The sequence below is a fragment of the Gopherus evgoodei genome, chromosome 3, assembly GCF_007399415.2.
Source record: "Gopherus evgoodei ecotype Sinaloan lineage chromosome 3, rGopEvg1_v1.p, whole genome shotgun sequence".
Classification (NCBI taxonomy): domain Eukaryota; kingdom Metazoa; phylum Chordata; order Testudines; family Testudinidae; genus Gopherus; species Gopherus evgoodei.
This window is the reverse complement of record NC_044324.1, coordinates 9,346,840-9,367,190: the sequence shown is the minus strand read 5'-3', so window position 1 is coordinate 9,367,190 and position 20,351 is coordinate 9,346,840. Positions and strand designations below refer to the sequence as shown.

The window sequence follows — 20,351 nt, the reverse complement described above, 5'->3', positions numbered from 1 at the left end:
TCGCCAGCTTCCCCACATCCAGGAAGGACACACGGAGGCCAGGCTGCCTGGGCACAGCCCACCCCAGAGCGCAGGCTGCAGCAGACGTCTTCACCAGCCTCAGGGTCGGGGGGCACAAACCTCATCTGCTGGGTCAGTGGCATCTTCCGGCTGTACTGGTGCAAGTGGGAGAAGAGGTTGACTTTGGCGCCATAGTCTGGCCTCAGAGGAACCTGGCATGGAAATTTCAGAGCACGCTGCTTCAGTGCAGGTCAGCCACCAAGGCCCTCCCCAGCGGGCACAGCCTGTCCATGGCACACACCCCCTCCCTTACTAGACACCACCCACCTGCCCTCTCCCCAGCGGGCACAGCCTGCCCACGGCACGCCTCCCACCTCTGGCCTCACCCCTGCTGGGCACCGCCTACCTGCCCCCTCCCCAGCGGGCACAGCCTGTCCATGGCACACACCCCCTCCCTTACTAGACACCACCCACCTGCCCTCTCCCCAGCGGGCACAGCCTGCCCACGGCACGCCTCCCACCTCTGGCCTCACCCCTGCTGGGCACCGCCTACCTGCCCCCTCCCCAGTGGGCACAGCCTGCCCATGGCACACACCCCCTCCCTTACTAGACACCACCCACCTGCCCTCTCCCCGGCGGGCACAGCCTGCCCATGGCACGCCTCCCACCTCTGGCCTCACCCCTGCTGGGCACCGCCTACCTGCCCCCTCCCCAGCGGGCACAGCCTGTCCATGGCACACACCCCCTCCCTTACTAGACACCACCCACCTGCCCTCTCCCCAGCGGGCACAGCCTGCTCATGGCACACCCGCACCCCTGGCCTCACCCCTGCTGGGCACCGCCTACCTGCCCCCTCCCCAGCAGGCACAGCCTGCCCATGGCACGCCTCCCACCTCTGGCCTCACCCCTGCTGAGCACCGCCTACCTGCCCCCTCCCCAGTGGGCACAGCCTGCCCATGGCACACACACCCTCCCTTACTAGACACGACCCACATGCCCTCTCCCCAGTGGGCACAGCCTGCCCATGGCACACCTGCACCCCTGGCCTCACCCCTGCTGGGCACCATCTACCTGCCCCCTCCCCAGCGGGCACAGCCTGCCCATGGCACACCCGTACCCCTGGCCTCACCCCTGCCAGGTACTGCCCACCTGCCCCCTTCCCAGCAGGCACAGCCTGCCCATGGCACACCCCCCACCCCTACCCCGCTGGGCACAATCCTGACACACCCTCCCTTGGCACAGCCAACCTGCCCGTCAGGAGAGCTAGCGATTAGGACCTACGTGTATGTGAGGGATCTATATACACATTGATATCACATGCTGCTTAGTAACCTACATGAACGTAACTTATACAACGGGGGGCCAGGTTTTAGGGTGCCCGGGATTAACCCTTTGGGGAGCAGTAGCAAACACAGCCATTTGGCCTACTAGGAACCGTCCCTGGTATCTGGGTACAGAACAGGGACGGGGCTATGACAGGTCATGACGGCCCCACCGAACAGAACCAGCGATGAGCCCGACAAGTGTGGGGACAGGCTGGTTACTGCTACTAAGCAGATAAGTGACTTCCCTCGCTTGGCGTGAAGGGAGCCCCTTAGTTTGGGTCACAGCCGAACGCAGCCAGGGAGGGGGCAGGCAGAGCCCCGGTATAACAAAACGCACTAAGACAGAAGGATCTACCTGCATCCACACACCTTGTCTGTTCCCACCGCCACCACACCCGCCTGCCCTGCTGTCGTTGCCACCCAGCCTGCCCCAGGCCTGTCTCCCTAACTCCTGCCCCGCTGGGCCCAGCCCAGCTGCCCCTGACCGCCGCTGGGCACAGCCGCCTAGCCCACTATGCCTCGGCATCCCCCTTCACGGAGACGAGACCACGGGATTCTCCCCAGGCCCTTCCCCCTGCGAATCCCTCAGCATGTGGCAGTGCCCGGGCACCCTGTGTAGAACCAATGTGAATGAAATTGTTTTTAGTTAGTCACTGTACCACTGTAACTTCTGTTCACCATTTCATTACACTTGCCATTTTGCCTACATTGTAACATTGTAACTTCTGTGCAATATTGTAACTCAAAACCCATTTTAAAATGCTGACTGTCACGGAGTGTGGGGAGTCCGGCCCTGCACCCCTCTTCCTGGGACCCACAGTGACTCTTAGCCAGCCAGTAAAACAGAAGGTTTATTGGACAACAGGAACACAGGTTACAGCAGAGCTTGCAGGCACAGTCAGGACCCCTCCATCGAGTCCTTCTGGGCTTTCAGGGTGCTTGGATCCTAGCTAGGATCCCCTGAATTCCACCCACACAGCCCCAAGCCCAAACTCAAACTGCTTCCCTCCTGCCACTCCCTTCCTTTGTCCCCTTCCCGGGCAAAGGTGTTGACCTTTCCCCTCCCTTACCTAGCTCAGGTTACAGGCCCTGGCATCGTCCATCCCCTAAAGTCCTTCCCTGCTCTCCCACTCCCCACACAGACAGTCCCTACTGCATCACATCTCTCCCCCCTTCGAGACTGAACTGAGCGGGGTCACTCTGCCCAGTGACGTGGGGAAGTTCAGGGCCCCCTCTCCGGGACAACGCGTCCGCTATCAGTTTGGCACTTCCCTTCACATGGACCACGTCCATGTCATAGTCCTGCAGGAGCAGGCTCCACCTCAGGAGCTTGGCGTTGGCTCCTTTCATCTGGTGCAGCCAGGTCAGGGGAGAGTGGTCGGTGTACACGGTGAAGTGTCGCCCAAAGAGATATGGCTCTAGCTTCTTAAGGGCCCACACCATGGCCAGGCATTCCTTCTCGATGGCCGCGTAGCTTTGTTCCCGCGGTAGCAGCTTCTTACTCTGGTACACGATGGGGTGTCTCTCCCCCTTTTCATCCACCTGCATTAACACTGCCCCCAGTCCCGTGTCTGAGGCATCAGTGAACACCATAAAGAGTTTGTCAAAATCTGGGTTTGCCAGAACTGGGCCACTAACCAGAGCCTCCTTCAGTGCCCGGAAAGCCTCCTGGCACTGCTCAGTCCAGATCACCTTGTCTGGCTTCCCCTTTTTGCACAGTTCAGTGATGGGGCCGGCTATGGCACTAAAGTGGGGCACGAACCTTCGATAGTACCCCGCCATCCCAATAAAGGCCTGGACCTGCTTTTTGGTTTGGGGAGCAGGCCAGTCTCTGATCACCTCCACCTTGGCTGGTTCCGGCTTCAGGCAGCCGCTCCCCACCCGATGGCCCAGGTAAGATACTTCAGCCATCCCCACCTTGCACTTCTCAGCCTTTACGGTTAACTCAGCCTTTCGGAGTCAGTCCAGGACTTGTTTAACCTGGGACATGTGGTCCTCCCAGATCTGGCTGAAGACGCAGATGTCGTCAATATACGCCACGGCAAAACTCTCCATCCCCCTCAGTAGCTGATCCACCAGGCGCTGGAAGGTGGCCGGCGCTCCCTTGAGGCCGAAGGGCAGGGTCAGGAACTCATAGAGCCCCAGAGGGGTGATAAAGGCCGATTTCAGCCTGGCATCTGCGTCCAGCGGCACTTGCCAGTAGCCCTTTGTAAGATCCATGGTGGTGAGGGACCGAGCACCTCCCAGCTTGTCTAGGAGCTCGTCAGGCCTGGGCATAGGGTAGGCATCAGATACGGTGATGGCGTTGAGCTTTCGATAGTCCACACAGAACCGGATTGACCCATCCTTCTTGGGGACTAGCACCACTGGCGAGGCCCAAGGGCTGGAAGACGGCTGGATCACCCCCAAAGCCAGCATGTCCCTGACCTCTCTTTCAAGATCCTGGGCAGTTTTACCAGTGACCCGAAAAGGGAAGCATCTTATAGGGGCATGTGACCCGGTCTCCACCCGGTGGACAGTCAAATTAGTGCGTCCAGGCTGGTTGGAAAACAGCTGTCGGTACAGATGCAGCACCCCTCTGATCTCAGCCTGCTGGCCCGGGGTTAGTTGCTCAGAGAGGGGAATCGCCTCCAGGGGGGAACCAGCTTTTGTCTCAGGGAATAGATCCACTAAGGGGTCATCTCCCTGCCCCTCCCAATGTCCACACGTGGCCAACACCACATTCCCCCTGTCATAGTATGGTTTCATCATGTTCACATGGTACACCCGACGGTGATGTGCCCGGTTTGACAGCTCCACCACATAGTTTACCTCATTCAGTTGCTTGATAACCTTGAAGGGCCCTTCCCAGACGGCCTGGAGTTTGTTTCTCCTCACGGGGATAAGAACCATCACCTGATCCCCGGTGGCGAAGGCACGGGCTCGTGCTGTGCGGTCATACCAGACCTTCTGCCTCCTCTGGGCTCGGCCAGATTCTCCCTGGCCAGGCCCATGAGCTCGTCCAGTCTTTCCCGGAAGGTCAGGACATACTCCACCACTGACTCTCCCTCGGGAGCGGCCTTCCCCTCCCATTCGTCCCTCATCAGGTCTAGGGGCCCCCTCACCCGCCTTCCATACAACAGTTCGAAAGGTGAAAACCCGGAAGATTCCTGGGGTATCTCCCTGTACGCAAACAGCAGGTGAGGTAAGTACTTGTCCCAATCTTGCGGATACTGGTTCATAAATGTTTTTAGCATCATCTTCAGCGTCCCGTTGAACCTTTCTACCAGCCCGTTGGACTGGGGGTGATACGCTGAGGCCCAGTTGTGCTGGACCCCACATTTCTGCCATAAGGACCGGAGCAGGGCCGACATGAAGTTGGACCCCTGGTCCGTTAAGACCTCCTTGGGGAACCCCACCCGGCTGAAAATTGTCAGCAGCGCATCTCCCACTGTGTCTGCTTCAACAGAGGACAAGGCCACCGCCTCGGGGTAGCGAGTGGCAAAATCCACCACCACCAGGATGTATTTCTTCCCTGACCGGGTCGTCTTGCTGAGGGGTCCCACTATGTCCATGGACACCTTCTGGAAAGGTTCTTCTATGATGGGTAAAGGCCTCAAAGCCGCTTTCCCCTTGTCCCGGGCCTTCCCCACCCTCTGGCAGAGGTCACAGGATTGGCAGCACTGTCGGACATGGGTAAAGACCCCAGGCCAGTAAAAGTTCTGTAGCAGCCTCTGCCTGGTGCGCCGGATTCCCTGGTGCCCTGCGAGAGGGATGTCATGGGCCAAGTACAGCAGCTTGTGACGGAACTTTTGGGGAACCACCAGCTGCCTCCTGATCCCCCATGACTCTACTTCCCCTGGGGGAGCCCATTCTCGGTACAGGAACCCCTTCTCCCACAGGAACCTCTCCTTGCAACCTCTCCTCATGGTCTGTACCGCACTAAGGTCAGCCCGGTCCCTGTGCTTCCGCAAGGAGGGATCTTTCTGCAACTCGGCCTGGAACTCAGCAGCTGGGACAGGAATGGGGACCGGCTCTCTCTTGCGGGCTGGGTCTGAGGTCGCAGCCTCTCTGCACCGTGCCCCTGGGTGTTCCCCGCTCCCTGAGTTAGGGTCCTGCACCTCAGGTCGAGTACCTTCCCCGTTGTCGGGGAGCAGTGCCATTTGCCGACTCTGACTACGAGTCACGACCAGGGCACTCTGGGTGTTACTAGGCCAGTCCTCAAGGTCCCCTCCCATTAACACGTCAGTGGGCAAATATCGGTGTACCCCCACATCCTTGGGCCCTCCTTGGCCCCCCATTTCAGGTGTACCCTTGCCACGGGTACCTTGAATGGGGTCCCGCCCACGCCCATCAGGGTCAGGTAGGTGTCGGGCACCATCCGATCTGAGGCCACCACCTCGGGCCGGGCCAGCGTCACCTCTGCGCCCGTGTCCCAGTACCCAGTGACCTTCCTCCCATCCACTTCCAGGGAAACAATGCACTCTTTCCGGAGGGGCAGCCCCGCGCCCACCTGGTAAACCAAAAACCCGGAACCTGGAGCATCCACAGGTGGTATGTTGCCAACCCCCCCTGTCCTGGGAATGTAGCCCCTCCTCCGATTGGGTTTTTACCCAGTCCACCCTCTGCGGGTTGGGTCTGCTTGGTCTGTCCCTGAGCTTGGGGCACTGGGCCCGTATGTGACCTCGTTGGCCACAGCGATAGCAGCCCATATCTCGTGGGTCCCCTTGAGTGGGTCGGAGGGACCTGCCGCTGGATGTTCCCCTTTTGGGGGGGTTCTCCATAGGCCCCCTTTGGGAGGTCCCATGATGACTCTCTCTCTGCGTTGAGGCAGGCCTGCTCCTTCGAGACTCCTCCCTGCCATCCCCTGCCCGACTGTCCACAAATTGGTCGGCCAGCTGGCCTGCATGCTGCGGGTTCTCCGGCTTCTGGTCCATCAACAACAGCCTCAGGTCGGATGGGCACTGCTCGTACAGGTGCTCCAGTATGAATAGGTCAAGCAGGTCCTCTTTAGTTTGGGCCCCAGCTGTCCACTTGCGGGCATACCCCTGCGCCCGGTTGACCAGTTGTAGGTATGTGACCTCACGGGTTTTACGCTGGCTCCGGAACTTTTTCCGATACATCTCAGGAGTCAGCCCAAACTCGCGGAGCAGGGCCTGTTTGAACAGTTCGTAGTCCCCTGCCTCCGCCCCTTTCAGTCGGCTGTACACCTCCACAGCTGTGGAGTCCAGTAAGGGGGTGAGAACTGCGATCCTGTCTGCAGGGTCAACCCTGTGCAGCTCGCAGGCATTCTCAAAGGCCGTCAGGAAGGTATCTATGTCCTCCCCCTCCTTACGCCGGGGCAGCAAGTGCTTATCAAAGCTCTTTGTAGGCTTGGGTCCCCCCCTCACTCACCGCAGCCAGGGGCCCTCACTGCTCCTCAGCTGGGCCAGGTCCAGCTCATTTTTACAGCTGTTTCTCCTTCTCCTCCTGCTCATGTTTACGCTGGTTCTCCTCATGTTTACGCTGGTTCTCCTCATGTTTACGCTGGTTCTCCTCATGTTTACGCTGTTTCGCCTTCTCCTCCAGCTCTCGCCTCTTTAACTCGAGCTCTTCCCGTCTCAGCTCCCTTTCATATTCCAGCCGCCTCCGCTCCACGGATGCCGAGCGATGCCGGGAGGATCCCCTGCTGGGGGGTGAGCTTCGCCGTGAGGCTCCCCTGCTGGCCGGGGGTGTCACGGTGCCCTCAGTATACACTGGGCTCCTCCCCGCCCTTCGCCTACGCCTAGGAAGGGGGGGTCTCGGGAAGCCCTCGTCTGCCGGCTGACCGCTCCCAGCGGGGACAGACACTGGTTCCTGCGCTGCATCTGCTCGGCTGCTTCCCTCAGAGACAGGGCTCCGTTCATTCATGTGGTCTCCCTGCTCCAGCTGGGCAATCAGCTGGTCCTTGGTGCGTCTCCCCGGGCACAACCCCCTCTGCTTGCACAGCTCCAGCAGGTCACACTTGCGCCGCTTGGCATACATCTTCCTGCTGGCCACTAACAGGCCGGGGTGCTCGCCACTCCCCACGGTTTCCAGGGGGACCCCTAGTGCACCAGCCCTTCGTGAGGTCACCACCTCTCTGCCAGGGTTGAGCTGCAGACTCCTCCGCCCCTGGGACCGCTCGCTGCAATCCCCCGGGGGACCCTGTTACTGCAAAGTCCTTCTCACTGGGCACACACTCCCAGGGGTTAATCACCCCTTCGTTTTACTGCTCCTTAGTCACTTACTGCAGGAAGCGCCGTCCACGGGGTGCAGTATATCCCACCTCTACCACCAGTTGTCACGGAGTGTGGGGGAGTCCGGCCCTGCACCTCTCTTCCTGGGACCCACAGTGACTCTCAGCCAGCCAGTAAAACAGAAGGTTTATTGGACAACAGGAATGCAGGTTACAGCAGAGCTTGCAGGCACAGTCAGGACCCCTCCATCGAGTCCTTCTGGGCTTTCAGGGTGCTTGGATCCTAGCTAGGATCCCCTGAATTCCACCCACACAGCCCCAAGCCCAAACTCAAACTGCTTCCCTCCTGCCACTCCCTTCCTTTGTCCCCTTCCCGGGCAAAGGTGTTGACCTTTTCCCTCCCTTACCTAGCTCAGGTTACAGGCCCTGGCATCGTCCATCCCCTAAAGTCCTCCCCTGCTCTCCCACTCCCCACACAGACAGTCCCTACTCCATCACATCGACTCCATTTTGTAGAAGGCTTGTGCTGCAGCCCCCATTTTTGCAAGCCATACTGTAATTTTATTAGTCTAGTTGAGATGTGTGAATAAGGTATGCATGGGTGATAGAATCAACCTCCAGCACCAGCCCGTCCTGATGAGATAAAGTTCAAATACCAACGGCTGAAGAACTAGACAACAGCCCTAACTCAAGCAAGAAGCATCCACCCTAAAAAGAAACAACAGAAGGAAGATCAAAGCCAGGTCCCAGGCTGACAGTCATGCCTGCAACTGACGGGTGATCAAGCAAACCCAGAGGCGGCGTGACACAGCAAGACCTAGGAACTTTGAATCCAAACTAAACTCCTATAAAAAGGGAAGGGTGAGATGAGAGACTTTGGGTAACGTTCTGCTATCAACATCAAGGAGCATCGGTGCGCGCCCGACAGAGACCCGGCTCCTCCTCGTGCTCAGCTTTCCTGGCCAGTTAGCTGCCACGAGCTCCGATCCCAAGCTGCAAACTCAAACTGCAATCAGGACTGGTAACTATCCAGCAGCTGCAGAACATTTTGGTGTGAGTGTATGTGTATAAGCATTAAGGTATTTGCTAATAGTTACGGATTAATAATAAATGTGGCATCTTTGTCTTGACCCCTAAAACGATCCTGTGTAAGTTTGTGGGACAACACCTGTACCTGCTGCCGTTCCAGCTTCTTCGCCAGTCTCTTCTGTGCTGCTGGGTCGTCCACCTGCACGTGCTCCGGCACCCGCTTCACCACTGGCAGAAGCAAGAAGAACGGGCTGAGCTGGGGGCCAGGGCATGACCCCAACACGGAGCCACCCAGGCACCCTGGATGGGCACAGCCACACTCCACCGTGACCCAGGCACCCTGGATGGGCACAGCCACACTCCACCATGACCCAGGCACCCTAGAGGGACGGGGGCAAAAAAGAGCCTAGGGACCTGGGAAGGGGGTGGGGGACGAGGGCAAAAGCACAATCACAGCGACCTGGGCACAGGGGAGATGGTGCAGCACAACCCAAGGGGCGGTGAGTCAGACAGCCCCCATCCGCCAGCTCACCCAGGGGGTGCTGAGTCAGACACTCCCCCACGGCACACCAGGGGGCGCTGAGTAAGACCCCACCGGCTCACCCAGCCTCATCCAGGGGGTGCTTCCCCCGGCCACCGCCGGGCTCACCCAGCCCCACCCAGGGTGGCACTGCCCCAGGCCACCTGCTGGCTCACGCTCAGCCCCACCCAGGGGCGCTGCCCCTGACCCCCGCCGGCTCACCCAGCCCCCACCCAGGGGGCGCCTGCTCCCGGGCCACCTGGCTCGGCTCACCAGCCCCACCCAGGGGGCGCTGCCATGACCACCGCTGGCTCACCCAGGCCCCACCCAGGGGGCACTGCCCCAGGCCACTGCTGGCTTACGGAAGCCCCACCCCTCACCCAGCCCCACCCAGGGGGCGCTGCCCTGACCCCCGCCGGCTCACCCAGCCCCACCCAGGGGGCGCTGCCCTGGGCCACCCGCCAGCTCACCCAGCCCCACCCAGGGGGCACTGCCCCGGGCCACCTGGCGGCTCACCCAGCCCCACCCAGGGGGCGCTGCCCTGACCCCCGCCGGCTCACCCAGCCCCACCCAGGGGGCACTGCCCCAGGCCACCTGCTGGCTCACGCAGCCCCACCCAGGGGGCACTGCCCCAGGCCACCTGCTGGCTCACGCAGCCCCACCCAGGGGGCGCTGCCCTGACCCCCGCCGGCTCACCCAGCCCCACCCAGGGGGCGCTGCCCTGACCCCCGCCGGCTCACCCAGCCCCACCCAGGGGGCGCTGCCCTGGGCCACCCGCCGGCTCACCCAGCCTACCCATGGGGCGCTGCCCGTGGCCAGCCACTGGCTAACCCAGCCCCACCCGGGGGGACTCCCACCAGCTCACCCAGCCCCACCCAGGGGGTACTCCCCTGACCACCCGCCGGCTCACCCAGCCTACCCATGGGGCACTGCCCGTGGCCAGCCACTGGCTAACCCAGCCCCACCCGGGGGGACTCCCACCAGCTCACCCAGCCCCACCCAGGGGGTACTCCCCTGACCACCCCTGGCTCACCCAGCCCCACCCAGGGGGCGCTGCCCCAGGTTACCCATTGGCTCACCCAGCCCCACCCAGGGGGCGCTGCCCCAGGTTACCCACTGGCTCACCCAGCCCTGCCCAGGGGGTGCTGCCCCGGGCTACCCGCCCACTCACCCAGCCCCACCCAGGGGGTGCTGCCCCAGACCCCCCACCAGCTCACCCAGCCCTGCCCAGGGGGCACTGCCCCAGGCTACCCGCCGCTCACCCAGCCCCACCCAGGGGGCACTGCCTGACCCCTTTAAGCCCACAACGCTGAGGAGGGGAGCAGCCATGGCATGGCAGTTCTGTCCTTACTGGACTGGGGCTCGCTGGGCTGCAGCCTTGGCTTGGCCAGCGCAGCTGCCGGGGTCGACTCCACTTTCTTGGTTTGTTTCAGGGCGCGGTCGGCCTCCTGCTTGGCCCGGCGCTCTGCTCGCAGCTCCGCCTTGCTCTTCCCCCCCGCCAGCTTCTCGCTGCCGGCCAGGCCCTCGCTGGGCACTGGGGCCGGCATGGGGGGCACAGCCCCTACAAGAGGAGAGACCAGTCAGCGTGTGGGAGCCTCCCACACTCCCAGGCTCCAGAGAGCACACGCCCATGGTTGGGGGAGAGGGAGGCGCAGTGATCAGAGCATTCGATGAGGATTCAGGAGACCAGGGCGCATGTCCCTGTTCCACCACAGACTGGCCAAGCACTGGGCCTCCAGTCCCCACCAGTAGCATAGGGCCGGTAGCCCTTCTGTGCCATAGCTGGCCGGGTGTGCCCAGGGGACGGTCAGAGGTGGGACCTGGATGGACAGACAGAGAGCTCGTAACCCAGGGGCCACATGCAAATGAGCAAAGGCTTGGGACAAAGAGGAAATTTTCTGTACTATTTTATGAGCCCTGTGTGTGCCTCAGTTTCCCCTCGGTGCTACGTCGTTACCGAGTGGGTGGAAAGGGGCTGTGTGCTCTCAGGGCAGGGGGAGACGGGGGTGGGTGTCACCCAGCTGCCCAGGCCCCCTACCAGCGGAGCTCTGCAGGTGACAGTGGCAGATCCAATCGCCAACGCCCCAGAGGGAGAGGGACGTCTCACCTCTCCGCAGGGCAGCTGAGCACCAGTCCCCAGCTCAGAACAGGCTGGGGGGTTTGGCTGCTGGAGGAGGGGGCCTTGGACCAGGGATTCGGACCAAGGAGTGAGATGGAGACAGACAGAGCTTGACCCACAGGGGTCACTGCGCTGGGCTGGGCTGTAACCGTCACTCCTCTGGGCTGCCCGAGGGCTGCCTGGGCCGTGTGCCGGGCCGCGGATACACCCGCCTGTCTGCCCGTGCTGGCTGGGTGTCCCCGCAGACGCTGGGGGGGGTGCTGCTCCCCCAGATTGTACACGTCTCCCCCAGGGTCTGTCCCAGACTCGCTGCCCGGAGCTCCCGGGGTGGGGCAGGGGGGCTGCAGCCCCAGGGGCCCAGTGTCAGGAGGAGGGGAGGCCACGTGGCTCACCCTGGGGGAAGAGTGAGACCTGGGGGGTCTGGATCACTGCAGGCCCCTCCCAGGGACTGTTCCCAGGCTGGGGCCTAGCCCGGCCCTGGGGGTCAAGACGGGGCACACACTGATAAGGGGCAGCCCCTCAGCTGCACCTGGCGGCTGGGCCTGCGGGTGCCCAGGGGTGGAGGACTCAGCTGGCTGCCCCTTCTCATCTCTCCTCTTCTTCTTCTGCTGCTTCTTCTCCTTCCGCAACTGCAGCTTTTCCTCCTTGGAGAGCTCCTGGGTTGGGGGGGACCCTGATTCAGCACTGCCCCCCATGGGCAGCCTGCCCACCCCCTGCTCTGCGGGCAGCGGTCCCCCAGCTCCCCCACATACAGAGCCTGCCTGCTGCAGCCCCCAGTGCCCCCCAGTCCAGCCCCCCCCACACACACCCCGCCTGCTGCACCCCCAGCGCCCCCCAGCCCAGCCCCTCCCCCCACACACACACCCCGCCTGCTGCAGCCCCCAGCGCCCCCCAGCCCAGCCCCCCCCCCTGCCTGCTGCAGCCACCAGCGCCCCCCAGCCCAGCCCCTCCCCCTGCCTGCTGCAGCCCCCAGCGCCCCTAGCCCAGCCCCCCCCGCCTGCTGCACCCCCAGCGCCCCCAGCCCAGCCCCTCCCCCCACACACACACCCCGCCTGCTGCAGCCCCCAGCGCCCCCCAACCCAGCCCAGCCCCTCCCCCTGCCGGCTGCAGCCCCCGGTCCCCCCACCTGTCGGTCTGCGGGCGGCTCGCGGCTCGGGGGGGGGCTGGCACCGGGGGGGTTCGCGGGGGGGGGGCCCCGCCCGGCGCTCGCGCTCACCGCCCCGCGCCGCCATCGCTGCAGCCTGCGCCGGGCCCGGCCGCTCACAGCGCCGCCCGCGGCCGGAGGGGGAACCGCCTCCCCCGGCCTGGACCCCCCCCGGGCTCACCCCCCCCGCCGGGCCCTGGGGTGACCCCCCCCGGGCTCAACCCCCCCCCGGCCTGAATCCCCCCCCCGGGCTCAACCCCCCCCCGCCGGGCCCTGGGGTGTAACCCCCCCAGGCTCAATCCCCCCCGCCGGGCTCTGCGGTGTAACCCCCCCCCGGGGCTCAATCCCCCCAGCCGGGCTCAATCCCCCCCTGCTGGGCTCTGGGGTGTAAATCGCTCCCCCCCAGCTGGCTGGGTGGGGGAGAGGTGAATCCCCCCCCACTGGGCTCTGGGGTGTAACCCCCTCCACTCCCTGCCCTCTGCCAGGAGCTCACTGCGAAAGCTTTGGATGTGTTTCCCCGCTAAAGGCCTGTCCTGGCCCCCCCGGACCCATCTGCAGCGTGGCTCCCATCTCACCCATGAGCCCCCCAGCCAGATTTGCTGCTCCGCGGCCGCACTGGCCCATGGCCCCTGTCCCCTGCAGCCTGCCCCACGCTGTGGGGGGAGACGAGCACCCAGTGCTGGGTCTCCGGGGGGAGCTGCAGAGCGCAGCTCACGGGCAATGCTAAATGCAGGGACGATGCCAGCTTGGGTCACAGAGCCCCAGCCCCGTCTGTCCACTCCAGCCACAGGCAGCTTCCCTGCATCCCACTGGCTGCCCTGCCCTGTCCCTTGTGCCCGGTGCGCTGCGGGTCGCCAACCCTCCCGGTCTCACCAGGAGTCTCCCGGAATCGGGCTCAATCTCCCAGAGGCTACTGAAGCCAAACTGGGAGATTTTAGGCCTCTAAAAGTCCGGTGGCACAGTGGGGCTAAATCAGGTCCCTGGCTGCCCTGGCCACATCCTGCTCCCAGAAGCAGCCGGCACATCCCTGCAACCCCTGGGGCGGCTGGGGGACTCCTGCACTCCCCCGCCCCCGTCCTGAGCGCTGACTCCGCAGCTCCCGTGGGCCAGGAACTGTGGCCCATGGGAGCTGCGGGGGGCAGTGCCTGCAGGCAGGGACAGTGCATGAAGCTCCCTGCCCCCTCCCAGGGGCTGCAGAGACTTGCCAGCCACTTCTGGGCCCACTAGGGTGACCAGATAGCAGGTGTGAAAAATCGGGACAGGGGGTGGGGGGTAATAGGAGCCTATATAAGAAAAAGCCCCCAACATTGGGACTGTCCCTATAGAATCGGGACATCTGGTCACCCTAGGGCCCACGCACCACAACCCCCTGCCCCGGCTCGGTGAAAGTCAGTGAGGGTGAAGGAGAGCAAGCGACAGAGGGAGGGGGGAATGGAGTGAACGGGGCAGGGCCTCAGAGAAGCGGTGGGGCCAGGGGCTCGGGCAGTGCAAGGGTGTTTGGGTTTGTGTGATTAGACAGTTGACAACCATAGGTGTGCTCTGGAGGCTGGAGCCCATGTGATGGGAGAACACAGACCACACCGTTGTGCAGGGAAAGCGTCATCTCCCTTCCAGGGGAGCCACACAAGGGGCCTGACACCCCAGCTGTCCCAAGCTGCGGCCAGCTGCAAACAGCCCCACCTGGGCTCCTAGAGGAGAGCCACTCGGGGCAAGCGGGTCACTGGGGTAAGATCTGCCCATTCAGCATGTTGCGATACAGCCACGTATACAGTCACACACCTAAGAGCAAATAATGGAGTCCTAGATCCCCAGGCCAGAAGGGACCAGTGTGATCCCCCAGCCTGACCCCCTGGATAGCACAGGCCAGAGAGACCTGCCCCACAGTGATTCCTAGAGCAGGTCTCTTAGAGAACCAGCCAGTCTGGATTGAAACATTGGACAATCCACCCCGACAGCTAGTACAGTGCATTGTTCTAGGGGTTAATTCCTCTCACTGTTACAACCTCATGTTTCATTTCCACTCAGAATGTGTCTCACTTCAACTTCCAGACACTAGCCCATTACACCTTTCTCTGGTGGGCTGGAGAGCCCGGTATCAAACATCTGTCCCCCACGTGTATACCAAGTCACCCCTTTTCCCTCGCTCTGCTAGGCTGAAGAGATCAAGCTCCTTGAGTATCACTCTCAGGCAGGTTTTCGAACCCTTCAGTCATTCCTGTGGCTCTTCTCTGAGCCCTCTCCAAGTTACTAACATCCTCCTTGGTCTGTGGGCACCAGGCCTGGACACAGGATCCCAGCAGCAGCTACACCACTTGCCAAATACAGAGGGACAATAACCTCTTAACTCCTGCTCGAGATTCTGCTGTTGCTCCATCCCAAGAGGGCAAATCTAGCGCCAATCCCTAAAAAGGGAAATAGGGACAACCCGGGGAATTACAGCCCAGTCAGCTTAACTTCTGTACCCGGAAAGATAATGGAGCAAATAATTAAGCAATCACTTTGCAAACACCTAGAAGATAATGAGGTGATAAGTAACAGCATGGATTTGTCAAAAACAAAAAAGAGGGTCAACCCAATCTGCTAGCTTTCTTTGACAGGGTAACAAGCCTTGTGGATGGGGGAAGCAGTAGACATGGTCCATCTTGACTTTAGTAAAGCTTCTTATAACTGTCTCGCATGACCTGCTCATACACAAACGGGGGAAATGCAACCTAGATGGAGCTACTATAAGGTGGGTGCAAAACTGGTTGGAAAAACGTTCCCAGAGAGTAGTTATCAGTGGTTCACAGTCAGGCTGGAAGGACATAACGAGTGGGGTCCTGCAGGGATCAGTTCTGGGTCCAGTTCTGTTCAATGTCTTTATCAATGATTTAGAGAATTGCATAGAGGGTGTGTCGTCAAATCAAATGTCAGTTGAAAATAACAGTGTGAAGCATGTTTTTATGGGATTCAAGGGGTGTGGGTTTTGTCAAAAGGGAATTAGGTTGCCCCATAGTATGCATGCAGTTAGGTTACAGTGTGTCAACAACAACAAGAAGAATATAAGCGACCTGTTCCTCTAACAAAGACACACCCAGCCCCGTGCATGAGGGATATAGGGCTGTTGGGGCACCTGGACCATTGCAAAGCAGCCCCAGAACACCTCTTAAATCATCCAATACTGTGTGCAGTTCTGGTCTCCCATGTTTAAGAAGGATGAATTCAAACTGGAACAGGTTCAGAGACGGGCTACTAGGGTGATCCAAGGGATGGAAAACCTGTCTTATGTAAGGAGACTCAAAGAGCTTGGCTTCTTTAGCCTAACCAAAAGAAGGCTGAGGGGGGATATGCCTGCTCTTTATAAATATATTAATCCCTCTGATATTAGGGAGGGAGAGGAATTATTTAAGCTTAGTACCAATGTAGACACAAGAACAAATGGGTATAAACTGGACACTAGGAAGTTTAGACTTGAAATTAGACGAAGGTTTCTAACCATTAGAGGAGTGACTTTCTGGAACAGCCTTCCAAGGGGAGTAGTGGGGCAAAAGACATATCTGGCTTTAAGACTAAGCTTGATAAGTTTATGGAAGGGATGGGATGATTGGATAGCTTAATTTTGACAATTGATCTTTGATTATCAGCAGATAAGTATGCCCAGTGGTCTGTGATGGGATGTTAGATGGGATGGGATGGGATCTGAGTTACTGCAGAGAATTCTTTCCTGGGTGCTGGCTGGTGAGTGTTGCCCACATGCTCAGGGTTTAACTGATCGCCATATTTGGGGTCGGGAAGGAATTTTCCTCCAAGGCAGATTGGCAGAGGCCCTGGAGGTTTTTCGCCTTCCTCTGCAGCGTGGGGCACGGGTCACTTGCTGGTGGATTCTCTCCAGCTTGAGGTCTTCAAACCACAATTTTAAGACTTCAGCAACTCAGACATAGGTTAGGGGGTTGTTATAGAAGTGGGTGGGTAGGGTTCTGTGGCCTGCATTGTGCAGGAGGTCAGACTAGATGATCACATTGGTCCCTTCTGACCCTAAAGTCTATGTCTATCCTGTCTTCTGCTCCAGCTGGACCTTTTCATTTCCCCCCACGCCCTCTGCATTAGGACTTAATCATGACCCCTCTGACTTCAACAATGCCTCAGGTCTCTTGTCTACTGGTTCATATTACTTCATGCTGTACGTCATCTAGGTTTACAGTTTGCATAAAAGTGTTTTATACAAATCAAACAAAAAATACTCTCTAGGAGCTTAGACAAAATAATGATAAACCAAATTGTAAATGTTGCTTTGCAGGCACTGCTACAAATTATCTTTACATTTGTTTTTGTTAATATTTCTGATAGGCCGTAGGATGGGGGAGATAACACCTCATAAAGTGGGGAATGCCAAACGCTTGCCCGTGCTAAAGCAGACCAACTAACACAGAATGGCTGCCTACAAAACCATTTAACTAAAAGAGTTATTGATATTCCCCCTAGAACTCAGGACAGCTTTCTCACCCTCATGGCCTGTGGCTTTTAAAATTGAAATCTGTGTCAGTGGCTTTTTAAATAAATTGTTTGTCCTCAGTTTAGATTTAAAAAAATATTAGAAAAGAAAGTGAGGCGGAGGGGGGACTAAGAAGAGGGGGGCAGACTCCTTATCTCTGGTAAAAAAAAACAGCTAACTTTTTTGACATAAGCTATTTTTTCATGTGTTTTTAGTATAAATCCAAACTATAAAAAGCAATCTTGTATTTTTTTGTTAATTATTTTTTGATTAAAACATATCTGTAAACTCTTCTCAATTGCAGGCTTTCCTATTCTTACCCAATTACTGTTTTGGTACTTTAAAACACTATTTTTAAAAGGACAGGCTAGTATCTTAAGCCTTTTAGTTCACTAAACTTCTACAAAATACCCCTAAGAGGGGCCTTGTTTTGTTACAGCTCAGTCAATGCTGCTTTTTAATGTTAAATTAACAAACAAACATCATGCTCCAAATAGGCCTCACTGCATAGAGTATATCATGTTGCTATATCTCAGTCAATGCTGTATTTTCATGTTAAATGTTAAAGCGAGATATATATATATATATATATATATAATGAAACACTGCATGTTTAGCAAGCGTTAAAAGTATGGGGCAAAGTCGAGGGGTGGGGTGTTCTTCAGATAGGCAATCTCTAAGCTTCATGCAGTCACAGAGCAATGGATTTTGTCCTTTACAATCAGTAAATGGAATAAAATACTTGTTATAACTGTCACAAAGTGTTTTCCAGTGTAATCTCACCATTTGTTAAAACTTTAACAGGGTTTAAAAAGTTAGGAAAGAAGGCTCTGTGAAAAAACAAGCAAACTGAAGGGGCGACCCCTAGAGAATTGCTAAGGCAGAGTATAGTGCAGGGGTGGGCAAACTAAAGCCTGCAGGTCGAATCCGGCCCCTCAAGGCTTTGGATCCAGCCCCCGGGATTGCCTCCTGTGGCGCTGCAGGCCCTGTGCATGTCCCTGTAGCCCCTGGGGGGAGGAGGGAGGCAGAGGGCTCCATGTGCTGCCCTCACCTCGGGGTTCCACACTCAAAGCTCCCATTGGCCGTGATTCCCTATTCCAGGTAAGCAGCGCTGGGCCAGAGCCCACACCCTAAACCCCTCCTGCACCCCTACCCCCTGCCCTGAGCCCTCTCCCGCACTCTGCACCCCAACTCCTTGCCCTGAGCCCTTTCTTGCACACTACACCCCCTCCCACACCCAACACTCCCTCCTGCTCCCCAGTCCCCTGCCCCAGCCCTACATTCATGGCTCTGCATGCAATTTCCCCACCCAGATGTGGTGCTTGGGCCAGAAAGTTTTACCACCCCTGCTATAGTGCAAGGATCACTGGGTAGCCTAATTAGTCTTATCTGATTTTAAAATGTAGAGAAAGCCACAGCTCCAGCCTGTGAAATATTATTTCAATAAAATCTATAGACCCAAAACAAACACAGGAGCTTATACTAGTGTCTCAGCACAGGTTGCAAACATTTGAAAACAAAGACATTCTGATAATGCAACAGAAAAATGCATACTTCAATCTAAAAGTCCTACTTAATATAACTTTCACATGGATTTGTTAAAAAGCAAGGAGAAAAATAAATTTCTTTCTGATCCCCTGTTTTACAGAATAAGGAGAATATAAGCTAGCTGTGTTTTTAACTCGGAGGGGTTTCTGCAAGCTATTTTTTTTTTTTTTGTTGAAACACATTGTTAAATAAACAGCTCTGTCTTCATATAGGCTTGTATTTTAAAGTGTTTGTTCCTTTACAAAACTTAATATAACTCGTATTTGTTAAAAAGCAGGTGAAGAAGTAGCTTTCTTATCTATGATCTGCTGGCTTAGAAAGGCTGTTTTTGCTGACAGTGACTTTGCTGAAAAAGCACGCTGCTTGAAATTGTCCTTACTACAAAACAGCCAATGTTAGTCTAAACCATAGGTAAAAAAACGTTTTTTTATCACTATAAATTCCTTTTATAAACAAGTTCTCTGTGGTTTTAACCCTGCGATGTTTCTGCGTGTCGATTTTTTGTTGGAACATATGCAAAAGTGATAAACGAAGGGAGGTGTCTTCAAAGAGGCTTGTCTTTTAAAGTGTTTATTCCTTTACAAGACTTAACATAACCGTCACCTCTATTTGATAAAAAGTGGGGGATGAAGCAATGTTCTTCTCTCTGATCCACTGGCTCTCAGACGCTGTTTTTGTTGCAGCTTCAACATAGGGAAAAACTTTTAAAGCATTTTTGTTATTAAGGGTTTGTGGGTTTAACCTGGGGGTGCTTCTGCATGCTAATTTTTTATTGAAACACATGTGTAAGGTGGGTCTGAATGAGCTCTCCCTGACATCTAGTTGTGAACTGTGGAAAACGACTTCAGAACCTGATCTCCTTTGCATGGGTCCACCCACCCTGCCTGATGGGGTTTCTTGCCCAAATTATCACTGTGGCTGGTCTTGGATCCCCAGTCTCCTTGTTATTGGGGCAGGAGTAATAAAGCGTTGTTATTCTTGTTGTGTGAAGTGAGGGCAGCAGAACTGTACCTGGCCTACCTCATGTGATGTTATTTACATGAACTGTGACTGTATAGATCAGGGGTCGGCAGCCTTTCAGAAGTGCTGTGCTGAGTCTTCATTTATTCACTCAAATTTAAGGTTTTGCGTGCCAGTCATACATTTTAACATTTTTAGAAGCTCTCTTTCTATAAGTCTATAATATATAACTAAACTATTGTTGTATATAAAGTAAATAAGGTTTTTAAAATGTTTAAGAAGCTTAATTTAAATTTAAATTAAAATGCAGAGGCCCCCGGACTGGTGGCCAGGACCCAGGCAGTGTGAGTGCCACTGAAAATCAGCTCGTGTGCCGCCTTCGGCACCCCTGCCATAGGTTGCCTACCCCTGGTATAGATCATTGTTGCAACCACTGTTATATATTTGCAGCAACTATTGTACAAAGGTTGTCGTGTGAGGTGTCTATGAAGAGGTTCTGATTTGCTGGTTGTAACTGTGCTGGCTGTATGTGTATATCGTTTTTGTATTTGAAGTTATGAGTATGGGCTCTGTTCTTGTATCTCAAATTTGATTCCAAGCAGCCTCAGTGAAGGAGCTTCTTGAGAAGGGGCAATTCTCAGTAAGTGCCCAACCAAGAAACACTTACCGGACAATGGACTTGGGAGACTCCAATCCACATCTGAGCTGTCCTGGGAACCTTCAAACTAACATGTAAACAGTGGTGTCAGCCTGCAAACAGGGTCATGCCTGGACATGTGACTTGCCCTTGTGATTCCGGACTCCAACTTGTTGCTGTGACTTTCCACCGTAAGAACAAAGGGGCGAGAGAGCTGCAGGGAGTCCTCTCTCCCTGCCGCAGCCCAGGGCAGCCTGCACCCCAAGCCACCTCTATTGGGGTGGCACCAACAATATGGGGCGTATTACAGGACTGACGGGAGCCCCATCAGTCAATTCCTCCTGCCTCTTTAGTTGGACAAGCCTCCATAACTCGTATGCAGGGCCAGCTCCAGGCCCCAGCACGCCAAGCGCGTGCTTGGGG

General features: G+C 57.2%; 1 protein-coding gene across 1 annotated transcript in view; it reads right to left on the bottom strand.

The window, feature by feature from the left end:
* The window catches only part of EIF2B4 (eukaryotic translation initiation factor 2B subunit delta), a 38,319-nt gene that overhangs the window by 14,943 nt on the left and 3,025 nt on the right, over nucleotides 1-20,351 (bottom strand). The window contains exons 2-6 of the mRNA XM_030554344.1: nucleotides 12,295-12,472; nucleotides 11,698-11,824; nucleotides 10,401-10,610; nucleotides 8,675-8,757; nucleotides 121-212 (exon numbers count right to left, since the gene is read on the bottom strand). Coding sequence (XP_030410204.1) covers nucleotides 121-212; nucleotides 8,675-8,757; nucleotides 10,401-10,610; nucleotides 11,698-11,824; nucleotides 12,295-12,472 — 690 coding nt within the window. The remainder of the gene's footprint in view (nucleotides 1-120; nucleotides 213-8,674; nucleotides 8,758-10,400; nucleotides 10,611-11,697; nucleotides 11,825-12,294; nucleotides 12,473-20,351) is intronic.